This window comes from Pieris brassicae, chromosome 10, assembly GCF_905147105.1.
Source record: "Pieris brassicae chromosome 10, ilPieBrab1.1, whole genome shotgun sequence".
Taxonomy (NCBI): Eukaryota; Metazoa; Arthropoda; class Insecta; order Lepidoptera; family Pieridae; genus Pieris; species Pieris brassicae.
Genome location: NC_059674.1, coordinates 60,537 through 83,872, shown reverse-complemented (window position 1 = coordinate 83,872; position 23,336 = coordinate 60,537). Strand labels below are relative to the sequence as shown.

The window sequence follows — 23,336 nt, the reverse complement described above, 5'->3', positions numbered from 1 at the left end:
GATTTACTTTTTTATAAATTACTACTAATACTAAGGAACCAGAACAGATAACTCTACTTCAGCCATAAAATTACATTACGTACCAAAAGTAATCAATGTTAGGTAGTAAGGATTTATTGTAAATGTAATGTAATTTAGCCAAATAATTAGTTGTTTTTGTTATTTATAGAAAAAGGTGATGAGTACGTATTACGTACGTACTTGTTGTAAGGTTTTAGCTGTTGTTGAAGTATTTAATCTTTCCATAAAATATAGTTAAATAAAAAAAAACTGTTCTAGTGAATATTATTGACATCCGCTCGTGTTTTACATTACTCGCTTTTTTGTCTTCTCGTTTCAGTCTAAAGTGTGTCTCAGCGGCTTTAATAGATTTTCCTAAGTTACTTAAAGTTCTCCGAACATGTCTACTGTGAGCTGGTCTATTTCCATCGAATGTTATTCTCAGTAGACGACATAATACAAATGTAGGCGAATGTTATACTTTAAATAGGTAGAGCTTAGGGCGGGCGGTCCATTCATCGATGTAGCGCAGACCGCGGGGCGCAAGGCGCAGGGCGGGGGAGGGTAAGGTTCCAGATCACTCAGTACCTTCCTCGTTACGGAGAGGATCGCGTCAGCGTAAGTGCCCGAATAACTTGGTTTAAATTGTTACTAAAAACCACGATTTCAGTGATTCTGAAACTGGAAAACTGTTCTGTGACTTTGTGTGGAGAATGTCTTACTGGTGCTTTTGTGGTTAAGGGATAGGTATGTACTGAGTAGCCAACGTCGACCTAACGTAATGATATATGATTTTAAATTGATCTTATTACAATCATAATGAGTAATGTTAGCCACTATTCAGATAATCCTAGATAAACTATGAAGATTGTATACTTGAAAAAAAACTGCCGACTATTTGATCATAATATGTGGGAGATTGCCAGTGGATAATTATTAATGTCTTATGTAAAATTAATTTTAAAATTGGCGTCGCATAAAATTTTCACGGTCACATCCGTGGGCGGCGGGGTTCGGGTAGCTTAGGTACGGAGAGGAGGGAGATGAACACACGCGCAGCCTCTCAGCCGTATTGATCGACCGGTTTGCTTGTATTGAAATGATGATTTCTTATTACGTTATTTCGATAGTATATACGTAGAATATGTGTTTGCATTTCCAAATTTAGAAAACTATGAAAAAAGCCTACGAGATCAAACCAATGCTTATTTAATGACGTATAAAAAATATCATGTGTATGAGATATTAAACATTTCAATGCTTTTGTATACATTCTGATTCAAATCTAGAATAGACCGTTCGTGCATACAAAGACGTCACTATCTTCCAAACTTGAAGACAAATGAATGTTACTGTTATATTACTAAAAATAACTTAAATCGACTTTATTGTAACAGCCATACATAGATGAATATTATTTATTAAAGACGCCTTGTGAAACCCCAAAAATAATATTATGAAGGAAAGTTTAAAGCGAACAATTCTGTTAGAATTAAGGTAAAATAATGTAATTAATTGGAAAAAAACGTCAGATAATAATTTATGGAAATTTGTAAGTTACGGCGTAATGCGCGAGGCTGTGCGTAGTGAATGGAATTGGGATCAACAAGTAGTTCGTCGCGCTTATTACGCGCATGCCCAGTGTCGAGATTCAGGATTTTCAATCTTCAAAATGGCTGCTTACATCTTAAGTTTTAAAATAATATCAACTACCATTTAACAATTTTCTTACTGACGTTCCGTTCTCAAGTACAGTTGAATTTCCTCCATCTATGCACAAAAGATTCACCTACACGTTTATTATAAAGTATAAATAACATTAATATATACACTACTCTATCTATTTCTTTGATTTAAAGGCAAATAAATAAAATATTTTATCCATTTTTGTACCTAAGTTGGCGCTCGCCCCATTATTATCTTCAGGAGTACCATCTCAGTTACGTCTCTTAAGAGACAAATGTTTAGCTGTTAGACGAAAACTTCGCTGATTAAATATCAGATATACTTATCATACGAGAAGCATTACACATTCAGTCCCACGTTCCCGACCTCCCCCTCACTTTACTAATCAAAGGGATAGCTGGAATAGGTATTACTTACTACGTTTATACTATAATAAATAATACAAAAATGTTTCTTATTACAAAATTGATAACGACCTTGAAGAACATAATGGGCGGATTGATCTATCTTTATGTAATATATAATTGCTCCTCTATACATAGCCTAAAAAACAACGTTTGTCAACGATGTCAGATATATAAAGTAAATCAACCAATAAAACATATACGAAAATGTAAGTACATCCATACTATTCTAAGTCGAAGTAGATTCAGGCGATGGAGGTTCTATAATGGCATCCACTATACATACTTTCTATTAAATATATAATACAATCTCATTATACAAATTGACTTGATATAAATTCAGTTCACCCACACAATGACGTCAGTACCGTTATTATGAATTAAGTTATAAGGTATTTTTGTCTTGTTGTCGAGATCAATTTAAATACGTCGAGATAAAAATAGAACTATTGTGTAACTAAAAGTATATTGAAAAATACCTACTTTTAGCCACGTTGGAATTAAATCGTGGTAATTGGATTTTGACTTTAATTAACTAGTCTAGCCATAAATACTGTTACATAAAAACTTTTCTTTTTTTTTCTCAACTTTTTTATTATTTTGAGTTTGCAACACGTATATTATTTCAAAAACTTCCTTCGATTCTTTCATTTCACATATTTTTTCGTGTTCATTATCAAATTACAATACGGAATGGGGTGGTAAAGAAAATAGGACTGCAGTGATCGCCTTGCACAAAGTGGTTATGGAGCAGTTGCTCATATTACAGACACTTCAAAATCTTGGTGTCAGCCGTAAGTTCGTACTTAAATCGTACTATCAACAGATACAACATCACTTCGTCTATCATACCGATGATAAATTTTCACGATTGAAGAACACTACCATAAGCAACATGATAAAGTGTACGCTCACAGTTCTAAAGAAGCTGCTCAAGTGGTCGGAAAGCTACAACGTGGTCATCATCCTGCGTCAGTGATGGTTTCACAAACAGGAGTCACAAAAAAATAGTTTTTAAACGGAGTGAAAACTTCAGCTAAAGTGTATTAAGAGTCTTAAGTGTCTTGGATATTGTGGAGCCTCTTAGCAAAACCCTTTTTAAAAATATACTTCCCAAAAGGAGGCACCTGGGCCACAAGGCACGAAACACCCAAATCTGGCTTGAAACCAACGTTCCGGACTTTATAAGAGCTGAGGACTGGCCCTCATCTAGCCCAGACCTCAACCCTTAAGACTTCAAATTATGATCAGATTTAGTGGACATGGCCTGCTCTAAACGACGCGGTGACATTGATTCCGTTAACAAATCTTTTGAGCAAGCAGCGGCGAAACTTCCCTTGCGGTGCGTGAATCTATGGATACGTGGCCAAACAGATTAAAGGCCCGTATAAAAGCCAAAGTGGTGGCCATTTCGAACAGAATATTTTTTTTGTTGAGTCTTTTACATACATATATAGGTATAAACTTGAATAATATTGCATTACTTCATTTAAAAACATGCATTTTAATTTGTGACCGAACTTATGGCTGGACTAGGTAATAGGTATATTACAGTTTTGGTACATTTGGCACAGTTGTGATCGATCTTGTTCTGACTAAAGAATGCTTAAAAAATATTTATTATTATTATAATGATCAATGAATCTTAGAACTTATAATCTAGAATTTAGTATGAATTTGTGCTTTGTTATATTTTTTGTTTATGGCTTTATGTTTATGTTTGAATATGTATTCCGTTTTTGGCTATTGTGTATAATGTAATTGTTTGAATATTTTTTAATTGAGTAGCTGTAGGAATACTTTAATATAAAAAAATAAGAAACCGAGAGAGTCACACCAAATCATATTATATTCCAGTAAAGAGTGTATTTTGTATTTTCAATAGGTGGTCCGAAGCATTGGAAGACAGCGAGCCATGTTAGACTCCCCGAGGCATAGATTACACGAAAACGAGCACGACCAGGTCACTTAGATGGTGTCCTGTATAATAATCGACTTCACAGCTTTAACAATGCTGACCCAACAAATGTTACTTCTCAACATAATTACGATATACATCCTCCACACCGGTGAGTTTATATATTTCCATTCATAGCAATTAGTATCTTTTAATTCACCTGGCTTCGATCACCGGAAAAAGTGCGTATGTTCAGGCATCAATGAAGCATACTCAACTATAGTAAAATAACCATTGTCTATTAGGATTTTGTGATGACGCGATACCACACAGTCGTTACACGAATGGATCTTTGGAGCCTCCTGTGCCGGACACTCGATCGGTGGGGCGTGTGCCCCCATACCAGCCGCCCATTATTGGAATACCGGGGCCGATGCAGGTCCCTGGCATAAGACCTCACAATCCTTATACGCGAGTGGATGCTTGGCACCGTGAGTATTGTTAGATGGACACATAATAGTAAAAGTATTGACACCTCAATCGTCAAATAGCAATCGCTATCTATTAATATTACATAATAAAGTAATGACTTTGACAGCTATTGGACGAGTTTACATAAATCCGAGGGATTCTTACGTGGTGGCTGATGACATTGATGATGGAGGTGATGATGGCGGATGCCATGTGCCATGCACCAAAGAATATTTCGCTTGTCAGGTATGTTTTCAGGCCTTTAACTAATAATAAAAAAATATGTTATAAACCTTATTTTTATGATATCTATATGTTTCCAATACGATATATATCGTATACCTATGTACCGAGTTACGTGTTTAAGTAAAGTGAAAGCAAAAATCATTTATTCATATAGGTAACACAATGTACACTTATGAACGTCAAAAAAATAATTTTAATTTTACATTTACTGCCAGTTCTCAAATCAAAGGCGTAGAACGGAAGAGAAGAACTGGCAATAAACTCTCCGCCACTCTTTTTAATTGCTTAGTTTTGAGTCATACAAATTAGGATTAGGATCATTTAAATATTCGTCAAATTTATAAAAAAGCTTTATTGATTCATTTGCGTTTAACGAGGGATTTGAATTCATTTAGTGATAATTCTCTAATTTAGCTTGGTAGTTTGATGTATAAACGAATACAATTTCCAAATAAGGAGTGGTGGTATCTTCTGGAGCCTGGTTGGTCGTACACAACTTCTTTTCTGACGTTCCTACTTGTTTACCTATATGAATAAAGATATTTTTCGCAACCGTAGTTCACGCGTTGCAAAGAGGCATATTCCTTTTGGAATTCGTCTTAATATCCTTAACATCTTAACAACTTCCATGCCACATATTCCTTTTATATACGATGTCAATTCTTCCTCCGTAGTATTTAAACATAATCGTCAGATATGAAGGTGATTCTTTGTTTGAGTAGCCCGTATTTTTAATGATTCCACATTTCTTCCACTATGTAATTTATTTTTTTTGCTTTTTTCAACGTTTCGCGTACTTGTCAGTGTGCGTGGTCACGGTGACTAACTATAAGTGTGTCAATAACTATAACTTTAAAAATAATAAATAGCTTTAATCCGTTCAAAAAGTGTTTTTCTTAATGGTTATCCAATTGCTTTAAAACTTCAAATCTAAAATCCCAGAACTCCGACAATAAAATAAAATCGTATTCTGGCCTCGCAAACACCTCGTCTGCTACTTTTGGTCGAGCCCATCTTTTATTGTTTACGGTTTTTGATCCTTCCTTTCTTTACCACAACCGAAGTAACTACGTCTAGACACTTTGAAATTATGAAATGTAAACTGAGATAACACAAAAATCGCGTGCGTACTGAACGAATGACGTTAGCAATTAGTTATCGCTTGACCATTAAACAATAAACATGTCCTTAAAACGGTTATATACGTTTTCTACATGGTTTATGATCTCAGGCATCCTGTACCTGCATCGAGCTTGAAAAGCGATGCGATGGCAATACGGACTGTAAAGACAACGAAGATGAAGCCGGCTGCAGCAGGCCATGCGATGAACAAGACAACCGCACACTCTGCCACGGCACCAATGTCTGCATCTCTTTTGACTGGCTCTGCGATGGGGACAATGACTGCGGTGACTTCTCCGATGAGACTCATTGTGGTGATTGCTTTACTCATTAACATTGTATTTTACAAATAAATCTAGCTTTTCTTGACTCTTGAGCCGAAGATTTCTGGCATAGTTTTACTACAATTTTTTATATAATTACAACTCAGCAGGCGCTCGGAACAAAATTGATATATTTACATTTCTATTATCACAACGCACTTATTGAAATTTGAAATGTTAACTAGGTTCTGACTTGAACTGCACCGAAGCGCAGTTCTCGTGTACCAACGGACTGTGCATTCATAAAGAGTGGGTATGCGATGGAGACAACGACTGCCGCGACAACACGGATGAAATGAACTGCTCAAAAGACAAGTAAGGAAATTATCGGGAATAAGAAGGAAATAAGGGAAAGCTTAATAGTGTAGCCCGAAAGAAATCGTTGTAAGCGATAAGGCCATTCGTCGCCCTCCTCATAATGTATGGATTATAATAATACAAATTAAAGTTCGCGGTGGACTAAAGTCGTAAAAATCTCAAGTCTCATTTTAATTCAATTTAATGTGGTATAATTTGTTGATTTTGAAATAAATAGATCTTTTACATAAATAAAATTCGTGAATTACGTTAATCGAGATTAACCGTTAGTTAACCGTAAGTGAAGATTGCGTAAATATGAATGAAGATGCATTTTATTTCAAGGGTTGATGAATACTAAAACTATCCACTGTACTCTGTAGTATGGTAATGATTGCCGAGATAGAAATAATCCCATTGATGGGGATCTCGTCAATAGATTTATTTTACATACATTACGTGATCTCACCCTTCGTCGCCTTCGTGAGTTACGTGATTATGTAAGGAAATTTCACTAAATACATTTTCATATTATAACGGAATGATCTCACTTTATTATTTATTATAGAATTTAGCTTCATACCATCATGGAATCAGATTTAAACGTGTTATAAAGATGTAATATTCTATATTTTATTTAATAATAGGACGTACTCAAATAAAATATTAAAAAAGTTTCTGAATGAGTTCGGTTATTTGCTATAAGGCTGTTGCGCGAATCCGACATGACAGTCGCAGATTACATAAGTGAATTGATTTCGTCTAATTAATTATATATTGTTTAAAATAATAAAACTTTACTAGATCTATTAAAGTCTAACTCTGAAGAAGATTCTGAAACCGTTGGTGAGATATCGTTTAAATTGGGGCTGGCTTGCACCGGGCGGATCGATAATGCGTCGGGCGACGAGGGGCGGCGAGGGGCGCGCGCCGGGGCGGGCGGGTGTCCCGTCACCGTGGCAACGCGCCCACACAAGCCTTGCGCCATCCCGACCCGATATATCCATTTCCGTGGGCGAGCAATGTATTGAAACAAACCGTTTTTAATTATGTTATTTCTTAGGAGCCCTTGACGTTAACGTGTTATACTATTTCAATTGAACAAGTCTTCGTCGGAAATAGAATTTTCTCTACATAGCAATAACATTTCTTGATGGTCGTCGAGAATAGTATCAGTTATTTTTAGTTGTAGTCTTGTTGGCCACTCCGTATTTGCAACAAGTAAATAACTTACTCATATGTATGTATATGTATATGTACATATGTCTAACAAGAAATCCCTCGGCGACAAAACATAATTAAATTGTCCAAAATTTCACAGCTTCGTACGATTGTTACCATATGTAGTATATGTAATGGTATGGGGTTAAATATGATACATTTATATCAAAATAACCTTGTTGTTAACTATGATTACTGATTACGAATCCCGCTTTGTACACTAAAATGTCTTTGAGCAGGACAAATCCAGAGCGTTATGACAAGATTATAGTAATCGTGACTTTTGTGTTGTGTCTAGATGCAGAGACAATCAGTTCACGTGTATATCCGGCGACTGCATACCTCTTCATTGGCGATGCGATAAGGAGGCCGATTGCCCTGACGACTCGGACGAAATCCACTGTCGTAAGTTGGTTTGCTTTGCTTTGCTTAAAGAGGCGCATAAATAAGTATGTCTATCCTGTTCTGAGATCTTAAACAAACGATTTGAATTATTTATAAATTACATCATTACTTTCTATAGTAGCTTAGATAAACTAGATTTTGGAGGGCTTTTTGGTTGACTAACGGACATATACTGACCTCTTCTCTCCGCTACTACTTTAACTTTACTTACGTTTTTGCGAAACGGACGTAGTTTTGGTATATTTTATAATTGTCACATTTTACAGATTAACGTTAAAATATATGCTAATAATAATGCATTCAAAATCAACACACGCACAGAAGGATTTTTTTTCTCATCGTACGCAACGGAAGACGATGCTGCTCCATCCCATTGAGAGATGCTGTAAAATAATATCAGAAGGAATTCCAAATAGCCTCTTAACTTATTACTATTCCCAAGTATATGTTATACATTTATAAATGAATTTTTACTTTAATGCGGTGTTATTGTAATGTATACAGCTGTCGATCTCTTACGATGCGGTGAAAACGAAATTCAGTGCGACAATGGAAAGTGCGTGCGTAAAGACTTCAGGTGCGACGGTGACAACGATTGTGGGGACTGGACCGACGAGGACTCTTGCCCTCTTCTGCCTGGAAATTGCAAAGCCACAGAGTATAAGTAAGTTGACTAAATATTCATTTTATCTGTTTCTTTGATCGTTCGGTGTTCACAATCTGTAATTGAAAAAAAGTATATGAAATATCAAACATGAAAGATATAGACATTATGAAACTTACTCAGAGTAATAGTGCTCAATATACTTTATAAATTACTTTTAAATCCATCCATCCATCCATCGTACTGTTAAACATAGACTTTTAAACACCAATTAGTTTACAAATAATATAATGTAGGTGCAACGATGGAAGATGCATCCCTAAGAGTTGGCGATGCAACATGGACAGAGACTGCACGGACGGTGACGACGAACTCAACTGCGAAGCACTCGGAATACGGAACTGCACTGCAGATGAGTTCACGTGTGAGGACAGGCGTTGCATATCGGTAAGAACTACTAAGAAGCGTTTAAGTATTTCACGACTTAGAGAGTAATCTAACATGGGTTTGTAGAAAACCTGGTTATGCGACGGCGTCCGCGACTGCTCCAATGGCGAGGATGAAACAAATTGTGAAGTAAACTGTGAAGAAGACCAATACATGTGCAAGTTACAAACAAATTCAGCATTCCGTAACTGTGTGAACAGAAAACACGTCTGTGACGGCATGAAGGACTGTCCTCAGGGTGACGACGAAGAAAAGTGTCCAAAGAAGCGAAAATGTTCGGGAAGAGATAAATGTGAGAGGGAATGTATCACCACGCATGATGGAAAACCAGCGTGTGCTTGCCCAATTGGATATCTCCTGAATGACGATGGTTACAGGTCTAAAATTTGTATGGTTTAGTAGAGTTTTTGGCAATTTGGTTTAAACATTCTTTTGACGCTTCAATCTTGTATCACTTGTTGGCCAGGGGCCTACTATGAGCTTTCTTTAAACAATCCAGTTGAGATGCTGTTGAGTTTAAGTTTCTAAAGTCAATAAAATTTAAAATAAATTCAGTTTCATAAAAATAGTTTTACAAATTGTTCATGTTATAATTATGCTGGGGTAAGTATTGTTCATAATTTTTTCTAAAAATAAATACCTATGTCGAAGTGTTATAAAACCCTTTGCAAAATATATTACAAATCAACTTGTAACTAGAAAATCATACGTAAATATAATAAAAATTAATTCCTTTAAATTGATAAATTTAGTATATACGTTAACATTAGATAATTAATTGTCATATATTTTAAATAATTATATTTCCTTTAAAGCTTAAACCAGAAAAACTCGCTGAATATAGAGACGTGTTGGCTAAGATAAACCCCAATGAAATATATTAACATATGTGCAACCCACTTGAACATTGCCTGTAGACATCTTTTTCTATCTTGATGGCGTCATCCTAACTAAATACGTATAGTTATTGGAACATATTCAAATGGCTTATTTTTTACATATTGTCAATTTCAAAATAACTATGTTTATATAAACAAACAAAAAATCTGAGTAGAATAATACAACTCATGAACATAATAAGGAAAAGTTTAATTATAATAAATACTAGTGATAAAGCATTCTTATTTATTGTAAAATAAATGACCAGGCAGGCAGACCAGGAACAAACCCCTATTGTGTAGTATTTGCTTAGGCATGATTAACGAAATATAAAAATTATATTTTTTTCCTATGTTAGATACATCTTATTATTTTAACTTTATGAACAATATTTGAATAAAAATATTGAAATTTATATATTCTAAAATATTATTTGGACATTTCGATACAAAAAGTTGATCAAAAAGTAGCTTTTTTAGAATATCTTATTCTGTCATAGTTTGAAGGCGCAACGGTCAAATTTTTGTTCAGCCGAGCGGCCATCGTACGAATTTTCATGCAAACAAACATGGTACGAATAAGCGATGCATGTCAGTTGTAGGTTGTCAATAGGCTCACAATAAGGGCACATGGTGGGCTCCCTGATTAGTTTGTTCGACTTTTTCTAAATTACGTTTTGTTTTATTTTATAATATTAAATACTTAATAGCACTAAATGTTTATGTTGACAATACAATACATTCAGTTGCCGAGACATCGACGAATGTATGTACGAGCAGGACCCAGTTTGCTCCCAGACGTGTTCCAATACTCAAGGCAGCTTCCGTTGTGGATGTATGACAGGCTATGTACTGCGACCAGACGAACGTTCTTGTAAAGCAACTGGAGAATCACCTACGTTGCTATTTTCAAACAGTATCGGTGTCCGCAAGGTAAAATAAATTAAGTAGACTAGATGATTTGAATAAAATTAAAACTCACATCCAATATAAAAATTTACGCTTAAAAATAAGATTAACTTATTTATTGAAAGTATCAAGTAGATTTTTCGTCAGTTAATTGCAGATTTAAACGTTAAATTCGCGTTTTATCTTCTTGTAAATATTTAACTTTTCAAGGTATGGCTATCCGGAGATAATTACGTCACAGTTCTAAAAGGACTGCACAATGCAGTTGCTTTGGACTACCATTATAAAAAGAAATTACTCTTTTGGACTGAAAACAACATGAAGGTCATTCGAGTGGCACCCTTAGAGAGCAACAATATGACAGGTAGCTTTACAAATACATTTAGAACATTTGTGCAGCGAAATTATAAATTATGTTCAAAAGAGACTTTTGTTCTGTGCAATCCAACCTGAGGAATAAATAAATCTGAATAATAAAATCAGTTTAGATTTCGTAATCGTATGTGGAATCCAACAGATGTGATACGATGGGGATTGGAAACACCAAGCGGGGTGGCGGTCGACTGGATACATGATCTTCTCTTTTGGACGGATTCGGGGACGCGAAGAGTTGAAGTGGCAACGTTAAATGGATTACAGCGGGCGGTTTTAGCGGCCAGTGATTTGGACAAGCCCAGGGCTGTCGCTGTACATCCGGGAGACGCTCTTGTATTCTGGACGGATTGGGGTAAGTCGGTTTGTGGAGTTCTCTTAATATCGATAGCGATGACGTCGAAAGCTCTAAATTTCGTGTAACAAAAAGCCAATATTCAATTTGAAATGAAGTGGTAGTCCTACACTTTTTAAAATGTTCTCCATTATCAGGTCCAAATCCTAAAATCGAGAGGGCCGATATGGACGGCAGCAGACGTAAAAGCGTCATCGTGGACGAAATCTTTTGGCCCAACGGTCTCACTATCGACTACACAGAGTCCAAGATATATTGGGCAGATGCTAAGCACCACGTCATCGAAAAGGCTTCGTTTGATGGCAGAGATAGAAAACGGGTCAGTTTTAATTATTTATAGAAATTACTTACATTTAACTTCAAGACATGTTTCACTTTCAAAGTTTCATATATATCTTATGCAATCTACTATATAATAATATATAAAAACCTATTTATCGCGTAGATAACGAGCAAAGGTGTACCTCATCCCTTCGCACTTACGGTATTCGAAGACGCCATCTATTGGACGGACTGGCACACCAAGAGCATCTCGACTATCAATAAGAAAACCGGCATGGGCATGCAGACAATACACGCGAGCTTACAAGTGCCCATGGACATACAGAGGTAAGTACAAACTATAAATCGCCTAAAAAGGCGCCCCAACGCGGCTAAACGCGTAATGTGTCTCTTTTATTTCAGTTACCACCCTTTACGACAGTCGACCGCCTACAAGAACCGTTGCGGATCAAACAACGGCGGCTGTTCACATCTTTGTCTGCCAAACAGTAACGGATGCACTTGTCGGTGCCCGATCGGGTTTAATCTTAAATCTAACGGGTGCGTTGTTAATAGTATTCGCCGCATTGTTCCTATTTGCAAATGAAGGAAAAGCTCATTCATTTTTGTTTCAGTCGCACGTGTGAAGATACACCTGAGAAATTATTATTGTTTGCAAGAAGAAAAGATATAAGACTGAAACTTCTCAATCCACGTAAACAGATGGACTCTTTGGACATGGTATGAACTGTTTAGTGATAGCTAGCTTTTAGCTTCGGTCCGATTGTACTAGTCTCTTTTATACATACCGGATTCCCGTGGAAACAATATCAGTTTAAAAAATATCTCGCTCCTTGCTAAGTATTTTACTATAAGTTCATTGTTTTAGGTTATACCGGTGGACTCGATCAAATCGGCGGTCGCTCTCGACTGGGACCACGCTCGGAAGAGAATATTCTGGACGGACGTGGAAAAAGACACCATAAATAGAGCTTACCTTAATGGGTCGAATCAGACCGTCGTTGTGAGCACAAATTTAAGTAAGTACGTGAAAACTACACGTTGAGAAAACCACGTATTTTTTAACAAAATTAATTTAACAAATCGAGATATATTAAAATGATATATTGTGAAAATGAAAGGTATTTTTTGCGCAGTGACAATGAATCAGGAATAAATATTTTCTTCAGAATATTAAGTGGATTGAAATTGGTCTATCGGTAAATATGTGCCTTACATCATTTTTCCGTTATAGTATCACCGGCTGGATTAGCCTACGATTGGATAACAGACAAGTTGTACTGGACAGATGCAGGCACTAACAGGATAGAGGTCTCCAACTCAAACGGTACCATGAGAAGTCTTCTGGCTTGGGAGAACATTGACAAGCCACGAGACATCGTAGTCGATCCCAAAGGTTTTTTCTCACGATAATTTAATATTATGCGTAAACTAATACACGACAAATATGCAGAGCACGACAATTGGTATTTTTTATAAGAAAACGCAGATTATAAAATTAATTTGAATGTTGAAAAATTATACTCAATTCCGAATCTAGCATAGCAACACTCTGAACCGAGTTTATTTATTTTATTTTATTCTGATCCCGAATCATGTTATTATCTCTCATCAACAAATAGATAATTATAATCTGTCATAGATAAAGTCATAGCTTTCCAGAATATAACAAAAAAAACTTAGTCTTGCTTCCTTATAAGAATATTTTTAAAATGATTAATTTGGTACAAACCATACATACCATTGATAGAGACGTACCGTTAAGAGAATTCGTACTGACGATTGATTTTGGCGTGGCAAATTAATCGACCTAACGGGCACGGGCCTCCTCAACACTAGGAAAAAGTGGAAGGGGTTTTTTTTTTTTTATAAAATAGGGGGCAAACGGGCAGGAGGCTCACCTGATGTTAAGTGATACCGCCGCCCATGGACACTCTCAATGCCAGAGGGCTCGCGAGTGCGTTGCCGGCCTTTTAAGAATTTGTACGCTCTTTTCTTGAAGGACCCTAAGTCGAATTGGTTCGGAAATACTTCAGTGGGCAGCTGGTTCCACATAGCGGTGGTGCGCGGCAAAAATTGCCTTGAGAAACGCTCAGTCGTGGAACGTCGGACGTCGAGGTGATACGGGTGGAATTTTGTATTTTGCCTCGACGTCCGATGCTGAAACTCAGCTGCAGGTATTAATCCGAACAACTCCTCTGAACACTCTCCATGGTAAATGCGGTAGAAGATGCAGAGTGACCCCACATCTCTACGCAACGCCAAAGGATCGAGCCGCTCGGAGAGGGATTGGTCATCGACGATTCGAACCGCTCTTCATTGGATACGGTCAAGTGGAAGGAGCTGGTACTGGGGAGCCCCCGCCCAGAGGTGAGAACAGTATTCCATGTGGGGCCGTATTTGCGCTTTATAGAGTTGCAAGCGGTGGCCCGGAGTGAAGTACCGTCTCGCCTTGCTGAGCACACCAAGCTTTTTGGAGGCTAATTTAGCCTTTCCCTCCAAATGACCGCGAAACTGAACGTCGTTCGATATGTCAACGCCAAGTATTCCGATGCTGGCTGTGGCTTCAAGAAGAGTGTTTTCGAAAAGAGGAGTAGCGACAAAGGGTATTTTTTTCGCGGAAAACGCGCAAACTAGTGTCTTCTTGGGGTTAAATTGGACTAGGTTTAGTCTACCCCAGTCCGAGACTCCACGTAAAAGAGTTTCGACTTCAGACACAAGTTTGTTCCGGTACTCATCGACAACTGCCCGAGAAATACCTGCCCGGCCAGTGTAAAGAGTATCCCCAGTGCTGTCGTCCGCATAGCAATGAATGTTGCTAAGTTGCAACATGTCATTGATATGCAGAAGAAACAGGGTCGGGGACAGAACACAGCCTTGTGGGACCCCAGTATTCACGGGTTTAAGGTCGGAACATGCTCCGTCGACGACGACCTTGATGCTCCGATCGGCTAGAAAGCTGGAGATCCAGTCGCATAATTTCTCAGGAAGCCCGTAGGCTGGAAGCTTCGAGAGCAGTGCTTTGTGCCACACCCGATCGAAGGCTTTCGCTATGTTCAAACTAACCGCTAGTGCCTCCCCCTTGGACTCAATTGCCTCTGCCCATCTATGAGTAAGGTATACTAGAAGGTCACCAGCTGAACGACCACGACGAAAGCCGTACTGATAATCGCTAATCAGCTGGTGGCCCTCTAGATAACTCAAGAGCTGGCCATTAATAATGGATTCCATTATTTTGGAGAACAAGGAGGTTATTGCGATTGGGCGATAGTTGGATGGATCAGAGCGATCGCCTTTTTTAGGGATCGGATGTATCGAAGCGGTCTTCCAGCACTTCGGGACAGTGCCGAGCGAGTACAGGTACCGGAAAAGGCGCGTCAGGACCGGAGCCAACTCAGGAGCACATGTACGCAGCACAATTGGAGGGATACCATCCGGCCCGCTCGACTTATGAATGTCCAAGGAAGATAGTGCTCTGCGAACAGCACGTTGCTGGAATGTGATTTCCGGCATTGAGTTATCACACCGCGAAATCGCCGGTGGTGATCTCCCCCGGTCATCCAAAGTCGAGTTGGACGCCAAGAGACAGCCCAAGAGGTCGGCCTTGTCCTTCGCAGTGTGGGCGAGCGAGTCATCCTCTCTGTGCAGCGGTGGTATCGATGGCTGACAAAAATTCCCTTGTACAGCTTTGGCGAGAGACCAGAAGGCTCGGGTCCCAGAAGGGAGTTGGGCCAATCTCTCGCCAAATCTGGCGATGTGCTCTGACTTTGCCTTAGCGATTTCCCGTTTGAAGGACCTGGAGGCAGAGAGGTGCGGGACTCGCAGCGCGCCAATGTTGTGAAGTCAGATTGATCACGGCTGTTCATGTTGGAGCATTAAGATAATACTTTTATAGGTGGCGTAATGTACTGGTCAGATTGGGGTCTAAATCCGTGCATAGAGAAGGCAGATATGGACGGTGGTAATCGAAGACGCTTGATATTCGGGGATATGACGTGGCCCAACGGCCTGGCTCTGGACTTGGCGAACAACCGAATTTACTGGACTGACGGCAACCGCACCATTGAATACGCAAACCTTGACGGCACCGGACGTACTGTATTAATCGGTATGACGTTTACTAAGAATACATAGTACCTAGTATTAGCCAACAAACTGAATAAGAATGTTTCTTGTAGGCCAACACCTCCCACATCCCTTTGGACTCGACCTCTACGGTGACGAAGTATTCTGGACTGACTGGGACACAAACTCCATACAAGCTGCGAACAAGTTCACCGGAAAGAACCGCAGAACGCTGGGTGCAGGCGTCGAAGGACTGATGGACGTTAGGGTGTTCCATAAGGACAGGAAGGGTGGGAGTAACCGGTGAGGACATACTACAGAAATACGTGACAAAATTCGATGCACTTTTATTATAAGCCTTACTTTAACTTACAGTTGTAGCAGAAATAATGGTGGATGTTCTCATCTCTGCCTTTTGAAACCCAACGGAAGAACGTGTGCGTGTCCAACGGGAGTTAAACTTTTGGTAATTTTGTCTTACATATATTTTATAACGAGTTAAATATTAATTATACTGGAGATTGTGTACCTTTAACATCTTTCTAATTGTTTTATTTATTTTCTTTATCCCATCTTTCAAGGCATCAACGACATCCCATCCGGCCGCTGACCACCGTCTCTACCAAAGCCTGTTGGCTCCTGTTCTGGGTCGTTGTTTTTATCTATTGCATTTCACATTAAATAAAACGTAATTAAACATTCCTTCGTGTGACAGGAGGACGGAAAGAGATGCGCGGATGGCCCAGTGAATTTCCTGATATTTGCTCATCGCCTCGACATTCGTTTCGTCTCCTTCGATGTCCCGTACCTGGTCGATGTCGTGTTCCCATTCCGAGGACTTAAAAATGTTCTTGGAGTCGATGTCGATCATCAGACTGGTAAGATATTGTTATTATCTAATATTAATGTGTTATCAAAACTAATGTATTGTACACAATTATTTCGATTATTATATTGATGAATCGTTTCGACGACAACTCAAAAAATTATTGTAAGCTAGGAATCAAACCCAGTATTACCCTGGCCGTCTATTACGATGCTGTTGCGTGCATTTCCTGATTTAAAAAAATTATCATTTTGTATCTGCAAGGCCTGATTTACTGGACGGATACGGCTGAGCGGGTTATTCGTCGTGGGGATCGATTTGGCTCCCAAATCAAGACTATCATCACCCGAGGACTACAGACGGCTGACAGCCTAGCCGTCGACTCTACTGGCAGGAAGGTGAGTGAGAAGTTATTTGTCATTGCAGAACACGCCTGATTTGCTTTAACAGAACATGAATACACAATAAATAGACTAGAAGATGAATACACAAATAATAGTTTGACGTTTGATTTGGTTTACCTTTTACCTTTTTCTACATTTTATTTGTTAGATCTATTGGACTGACGGAGGTCGAAATAGCATTGAAGTAGCGGAACTTGATGGCTCTAATCGGAAAGTACTCGTGTGGACGGGATTAGGTAAATGATGAAATGTTTTTGATAGACATATGCATATTATTTTATAGACATCTAAACGATCAGCCGCCTGTGCCTGACACAATAATAAATCAGCAAGTGTTGCGCTAATTAAGTTAACAATGCTAAATTATATTAACATGTATTTATTTCAACTTTATCATAAAAGTACTACGTACTATGATGTGTGTGGTTTCCAGATTCTCCTCGCGGCATCGCTTTGCATTACGAACGAGGCTACATGTTCTGGTCTGACTGGGGAACAGAGGCCAAAATTGAAAGAGCTGATATGGACGGAACGCATAGGTATTTTAACTCTAAAGCTTCGTAGTACGATCATCCGAAAACCAATAAAATTTCTATTGCGAGTCTACTGTTTCCAGGCGTGTAATTGTATCGCAAAGTGTAGAATGGCCTAATGGTCTAGCCGTAGATCGCTTAGAAAACCGACTCTATTGGAACGACGCTAAAGCAAACACTATCGAGAGCGCGGACTTCAATGGATGGGCCCGAAAGACCATTCTTAGTAATGTGCCATATCCGTACGGCATCGTTATCGTGGGACAGCATATCTATTGGACGGACTGGAAAACTAAGGCTCTGCATAGAGCCGATAAGAACAATGTGCAGGACCAAATCATTATACGCGAGAATCTCGAGGGACTGATGGACATTCGAGCGATTCAGGTAATTTTGTGTAGGTTTTTTTAAAACCTAGAGTTTTCTTCAATTAAAATGTACTCAATTTGTGTAACTTTATGTATATTGTATAGCCTCAGAATTGGCTTTGATATTTGGATTTTATATTAGACGAACAAGAACGGTATATATGTAGTCAATGTTTTTTTTATTTATAAACCTGTTACATTTTGCGACATTATTTATTTAAAGAGCGACTACAAGCTAGAAAATGTTTGTGGCACAAACAATGGTGGATGTTCTCATCTCTGTCTACGAAACTCTCGCGGGTTCTCCTGCGCATGTCCCACTGGATTGCTCTTTGAGAACGACACGACACCGGAGCCCAAGATTTGCAAGAAGCACCCGGAAAACTTCCTCACGTTCGCCACCCGTACTAGCATGACGATAATTTCCCTCGACACCCCCGAGTTAAAAGATATCAATATTCCCGTACAACACATGGAGAGCTCTATAGCGATCGACTTTCATTGGGATAAGAAACTAATATTCTACACTGATGTTAAACTTCATGAAATCAGGTTAGTCTCAGTATAAAACAACACAACAACCTATCTCTACATCATCAATGCATTGTTAATATGATCTATGGGTATCAATAAGATTGTGATATTTGATAAATGTTTATAGGACATTGAATATGGAAAACATGACAGAAAACAAAATGATAGTGAACACGACCCTGGAGACGCCTAACGGTCTCGCCGTCGACTGGATAGCTGACAATTTGTACTGGACTGATAATAAATATAAGGTATGTATTCGTATTATTTAGATTTATTCTCCAGTTAACGTTTGCTTACTGGCGTGTGTGATTTTGTCGAAGGTGGTGGAGGTAGCTAAGCTGGATGGAAGTTGTAGAAAAGTCTTAGTATCAGGCCTAGATGAACCGCGATCTGTTGCTGTGTTTCCAGCAAAAGGGTTTGTTATTTGTTATCTTATTAAATATATGTAGAAATATTACTCATATATTTACTATTCATTTAATTTACTGACTATAGCTACTTATACTGGAGCGATTGGGGAGAGAATCCTAGCATAGAAAGAGCAGCGTTGGACGGAACCACGAGGAAAATTATCGTCGACCATGATCTAGGTTTTCCGAATGGACTAACCATTGACTACGTAGAACGCAGGTTATACTGGACAGATGCCTTGAAGAATAGGATTGATACTTCTGACCTGAACGGCCTTCATCGCGTTCAACTTGTGCCAGATGCAAAGAACCCTTTCGGAATGACTCAGGTAGTTATAGTTACATTCATGACAGGTACTCATTAATTGCTTTCTGATGAATTTGTGTTTACGAAAAAGAAAGGCTCGTTGCCTTACTTACTAACTACTAAAATTAAGAGTTACTGCTACAGACGAGACTACCGTTTAATTTAAATATAAACGTACTCTTTCAAGAAATTTTATAAAAATCCCTTTCACAGTTTTGCGAATTTATCTATTGGACGGATTGGAACAAAAAGGCCGTGATGCGCGCAGAAAAGAACACAGGGAAGAACGTGACAGCAGTAAGCTCAAATTTTGAAATGGCCATGGAGATAAAGGCAGTCTCGCACCAGCGACAGCACGGCTGGAACCCGTGCATGGAGGATAATGGCGGGTGCACACACTTCTGCTTCTTCAAAGGGCACGACTACGTGTGTGCTTGCCCCGATCGCTCCGACGCCGTTTGTTCTACAAGTACGTTGGAAACCATTGAATTATTAACTTTCAATTGAGAGTAGCTAAGCTGTGAAAGTAACCACTTAAATTCAATTATAAATCTGACTCTCGTTGTGTCTCAAATGGTTATTTATTATTTCCATATTTCACTCATTTCGCTTATCAGAATAAACAAGTGTGTGTGAAAACCGTTATAGCAAATAAACATAAGCGATGTTAGCGAAGCATAGACGACAGTTTCTATAAACGTTACTGATGAGGATCCATTTTCAGTACCGAAACAGAAGGTGGAGCTCCGTATGCCCTCCCGCTACCCGCCTAACTACGATTACATGGACTACGAACATATCGAGTTGGCTACTCCCGCTCCAGAATCACAATCTCACACCGGAGCCATTATCATAGGGGCCTCTGTCGTGATCATCATCATCATTGGAGCTATGGCTATTGGCTTTGTTTGCCGTGAGTACCTAATCTCTCTCAAGTGGGTTTACTGTGTAATATTCCAGTTGCGTCTAAAGTATGTATGTACGACTCTACGATTAGGTTCACATTGAGTTTTGCTTTACAGTACGAGTGCTCAAAGACCGTGACGGCGAATTGAAAGAAACCCACCGAGACTCGAGCTGCCACATCACTTTCCACAATCCGAATTATGAACAAACGAATTCAGAAGACAAAAAGAGTTACCGCCTTCACGGAATCTTCAAATACGACAAACAGGAGGTATAGCTACGACTTCTATTCACCTTGTCTCTTATAGGCACGGATGGGAGTTAATATTGAAAATAAAAAAAATACTTTTAATATTAAGAAAAACACTTTTTGAACGGATTTGCAAAAACCCGTCATCTTTTAGTCGATACTTTTGACATTTAACACCTTTCGTCTTCAGTCACCGTGACCACGCACACTGAAAAGTACGCGAAACGTCGGAAAAAGAAAAAAAAATAAAATTTAGAATTATGTGAATAACTATAAGTTTTAAAAATAATACATAGCTTTAATCCGTTCAAAAAGTGTTTTTCTTAATGTGTAAAAGCTATTTTTTTTATTTTCAATATTAACTCCCATTATTATTATTATTTTCAAAATTAACAAAAGGCAATACTTTTAATATTTTTTAAAGTTTAATTGAATAAAATTACATTTTGTTGTAGAATCGCGTAACAAATGTGTACATCCAGGAAGGGACTAGCCTCTTGGCGGCGCCCTCTTCCCAGGAAGACTTACCAGTCAGGCCTCCAACACATGACGACTTCGAACCTGTCACCTTACACACGTTCGCATAAACGGCTCGGCAGCATTAGGACTTCAATCGCTTGGTAATGTAGTTAAAGAGGTGTTAAATAGTTGCTTTGCGGGAGATTTTCGAAAATGCCAAGAAAAAAATTGTTAACAGAGCAACTATTAGTGGTTTTATTAGGTTAAAGGTCATCTCCTGCAAAACTACCTGAACACCTTTAGAATTACAAAACAGTAGACCTCCTCAATGGATACAGCGTAGTAGGTTTAAAACTAGGCAGTGTTGCTGTGAAATACGTCAAAGATTAACTGGAAAATAAAATACGTATATTTGTATTCCTCGTTACTAAGTACTTATATCGTTAAATATCTGTGTCAAAAGTTCGTATTAATTACCACCAGTTTTTTATCGTAAAAACTGAAAACTACATTATAGCCTATGGAAAAGGAGTATTTTATATACCTACTTAGAATTATCTAACTGAAACGATGATCTCACGTTGTAGTCCGTTACGTAGAAGACGTGTTTAGGCATATGTGTCGTTACACCTACTTCAGACTGCGATATCCGCCAGCGAAACTTAAGAATTAACGCACAAGCCGGACCCCATCGAGGGTGAGTTTTGTAAGTGCGATATCGCAAGTCCCTAAGTGTATTAGAATATCTCTGTTGTAAGGTTTGGTGAAATAATTGGTGTTATTTTTGTACAAGGCGCTCCTCATTCGACTCTCCGAGGCTCACGGGGAGCGAGAGACGAGCGGTATTGTTAGATTTTTACTTTTTTTTTAATCTGGTGAACAGAAATTGATGGGGATTTGAGATATTTTCTTCCTTCTTGTACATCCCGGTCTAAAAATGTACGACACATCGGTAATTGTTTTAACATTGTTGATGCTTTTTCACACGGCGCTATTCGAACTTCTCCAAGTCATATTTACTAATAGTTCAGCTATGACCAATTTTATTCGGTTCTTCATATTCAGAAATAACACTGTTTCAAAGTCACCCCTAATTGAATCCTAAACGCTTTAAGTATAATTATTTTTACATTAATTACGTGTTTAGTGAAATAAAGTGGCGTCGCGTGGAAGAAGTCGTCTTAGTTTAATTCACCACGATAATATGGTGACAATAAAATATCAATTGTAAATAATTAGTTTTAATTGTGACATTTTTGTCAACCTGTGTACAATTGGTGTAAATATTTTATTTGTATCTGATTTTGCTTGATTTATTTAATAATGATCCTGTGTAAGATTTGCAAGCATCTTGTGAACGTTGACTTTCATATCACAATAATTTGTTTAGTAAATAAGATTTACGTGCAAGTTCAAATGAGGATTGATTTCTGATGCGAAGTGCGACATTCCACAGGGTGATTATAATAAGATAGATAGATTTTAGGACGGATGTCGATTTGTTATTTCATTAATTACTTGGCTACCTCGTTGCTTCGAAGGCTTTTATAGGTTCAGCTCAATCTGTGACTCACGCTTATATGATTTCCTAAACGTTGTACATAGAAAGGTTAATATATTTTCATGTAAAGATATATTTATTATTAGATAATTTTTAAAAACTAACATCGTCTGATGCTCGACGAGCGTTAAATTATTTCGGACGGTAAACTATAAAAACTTTCCTATTTGAATATGAATAAGGTCGAATCGATCCGCCCTCTTGTTTGTGACGAGACATAAATTATTTAGAATTTCCAATCTCACTCTGTCGAAGTGAGAAACTCGCTTACGTACCTAGAGTTTTATATTATGACGTTTCTATTAGTTTTAAGTGGAGATTTTATTGGTTTTGTTATCATAGAGTGTAAGAGGGAAATCGTCGAGTGCTGTGATACCAGATGCTACGCCAGGAAAGAGATGACGGAATTTACGTTTTGATATTTCGAACGAGGTGCTAAACGCGCACACAATAAGTCCCCAATTTTATTTCAGCGTATGAGTGCGTTCCGTGCCAAAAAATTCTTCGTTTTCAGCGTCGGTATGAATTCGATCTTTAGTCTTAAGTAAATAAACGGCTTTTACACCTTTGCAGCCTCCTGCGAAGAAGGTGTCAAAACTGTTGTCCAATTTATTATTGTACTGAAAGTAATAAATAGAAATTATTCAAATAAACTCGTGTTTAATTTGGGTCCATTGCGGGAGAGAGGAATCAAACGACTTTTCAAGACATTTTTATTGAACATTCTATGTTACAGACAGACATGAACAACGAACACGTCTCATACACCTAAACAACTTCAACAGTTAATA

The 23,336-nt window shown here is 38.2% G+C and overlaps 1 protein-coding gene across 1 annotated transcript; it reads left to right on the top strand.

The window, feature by feature from the left end:
- The first annotated feature begins 605 nt into the window (after positions 1-605).
- Positions 606-23,147, top strand: LOC123715364 (low-density lipoprotein receptor-related protein 4). The gene is made up of 35 exons (XM_045670344.1): positions 606-747; positions 3,976-4,159; positions 4,293-4,478; positions 4,586-4,704; positions 5,936-6,140; positions 6,335-6,464; positions 7,966-8,072; positions 8,577-8,736; positions 8,973-9,123; positions 9,190-9,500; positions 10,748-10,934; positions 11,121-11,274; positions 11,428-11,637; positions 11,775-11,956; positions 12,083-12,246; positions 12,322-12,459; positions 12,534-12,639; positions 12,788-12,938; positions 13,154-13,315; positions 15,815-16,027; positions 16,098-16,287; positions 16,360-16,450; positions 16,700-16,862; positions 17,075-17,208; positions 17,363-17,450; positions 17,648-17,753; positions 17,831-18,134; positions 18,339-18,667; positions 18,777-18,900; positions 18,973-19,067; positions 19,148-19,391; positions 19,583-19,838; positions 20,094-20,282; positions 20,392-20,546; positions 20,981-23,147. The coding sequence occupies exons 2-35, from the start codon at positions 4,063-4,065 to the stop codon at positions 21,110-21,112; spliced, it is 5,733 nt and encodes a 1,910-aa protein (XP_045526300.1). The 5' UTR covers positions 606-747; positions 3,976-4,062; the 3' UTR covers positions 21,113-23,147.
- The last annotated feature ends 189 nt before the right edge of the window (positions 23,148-23,336 follow it).

What these genes read in the sequence shown, in the direction of transcription:
- LOC123715364 (XM_045670344.1), top strand. Translation starts at nt 4,063, where the DNA reads ATGGTGTCCTGTATAATAATCGACTTCACAGCTTTAACAATGCTGACC. An exon ending in GATATACATCCTCCACACCG is followed by an intron (nt 4,160 to 4,292) that starts GTGAGTTTATAT and finishes ATTGTCTATTAG; the next exon opens with GATTTTGTGATGACGCGATA. An exon ending in CGATGTCGATCATCAGACTG is followed by an intron (nt 16,863 to 17,074) that starts GTAAGATATTGT and finishes TGTATCTGCAAG; the next exon opens with GCCTGATTTACTGGACGGAT.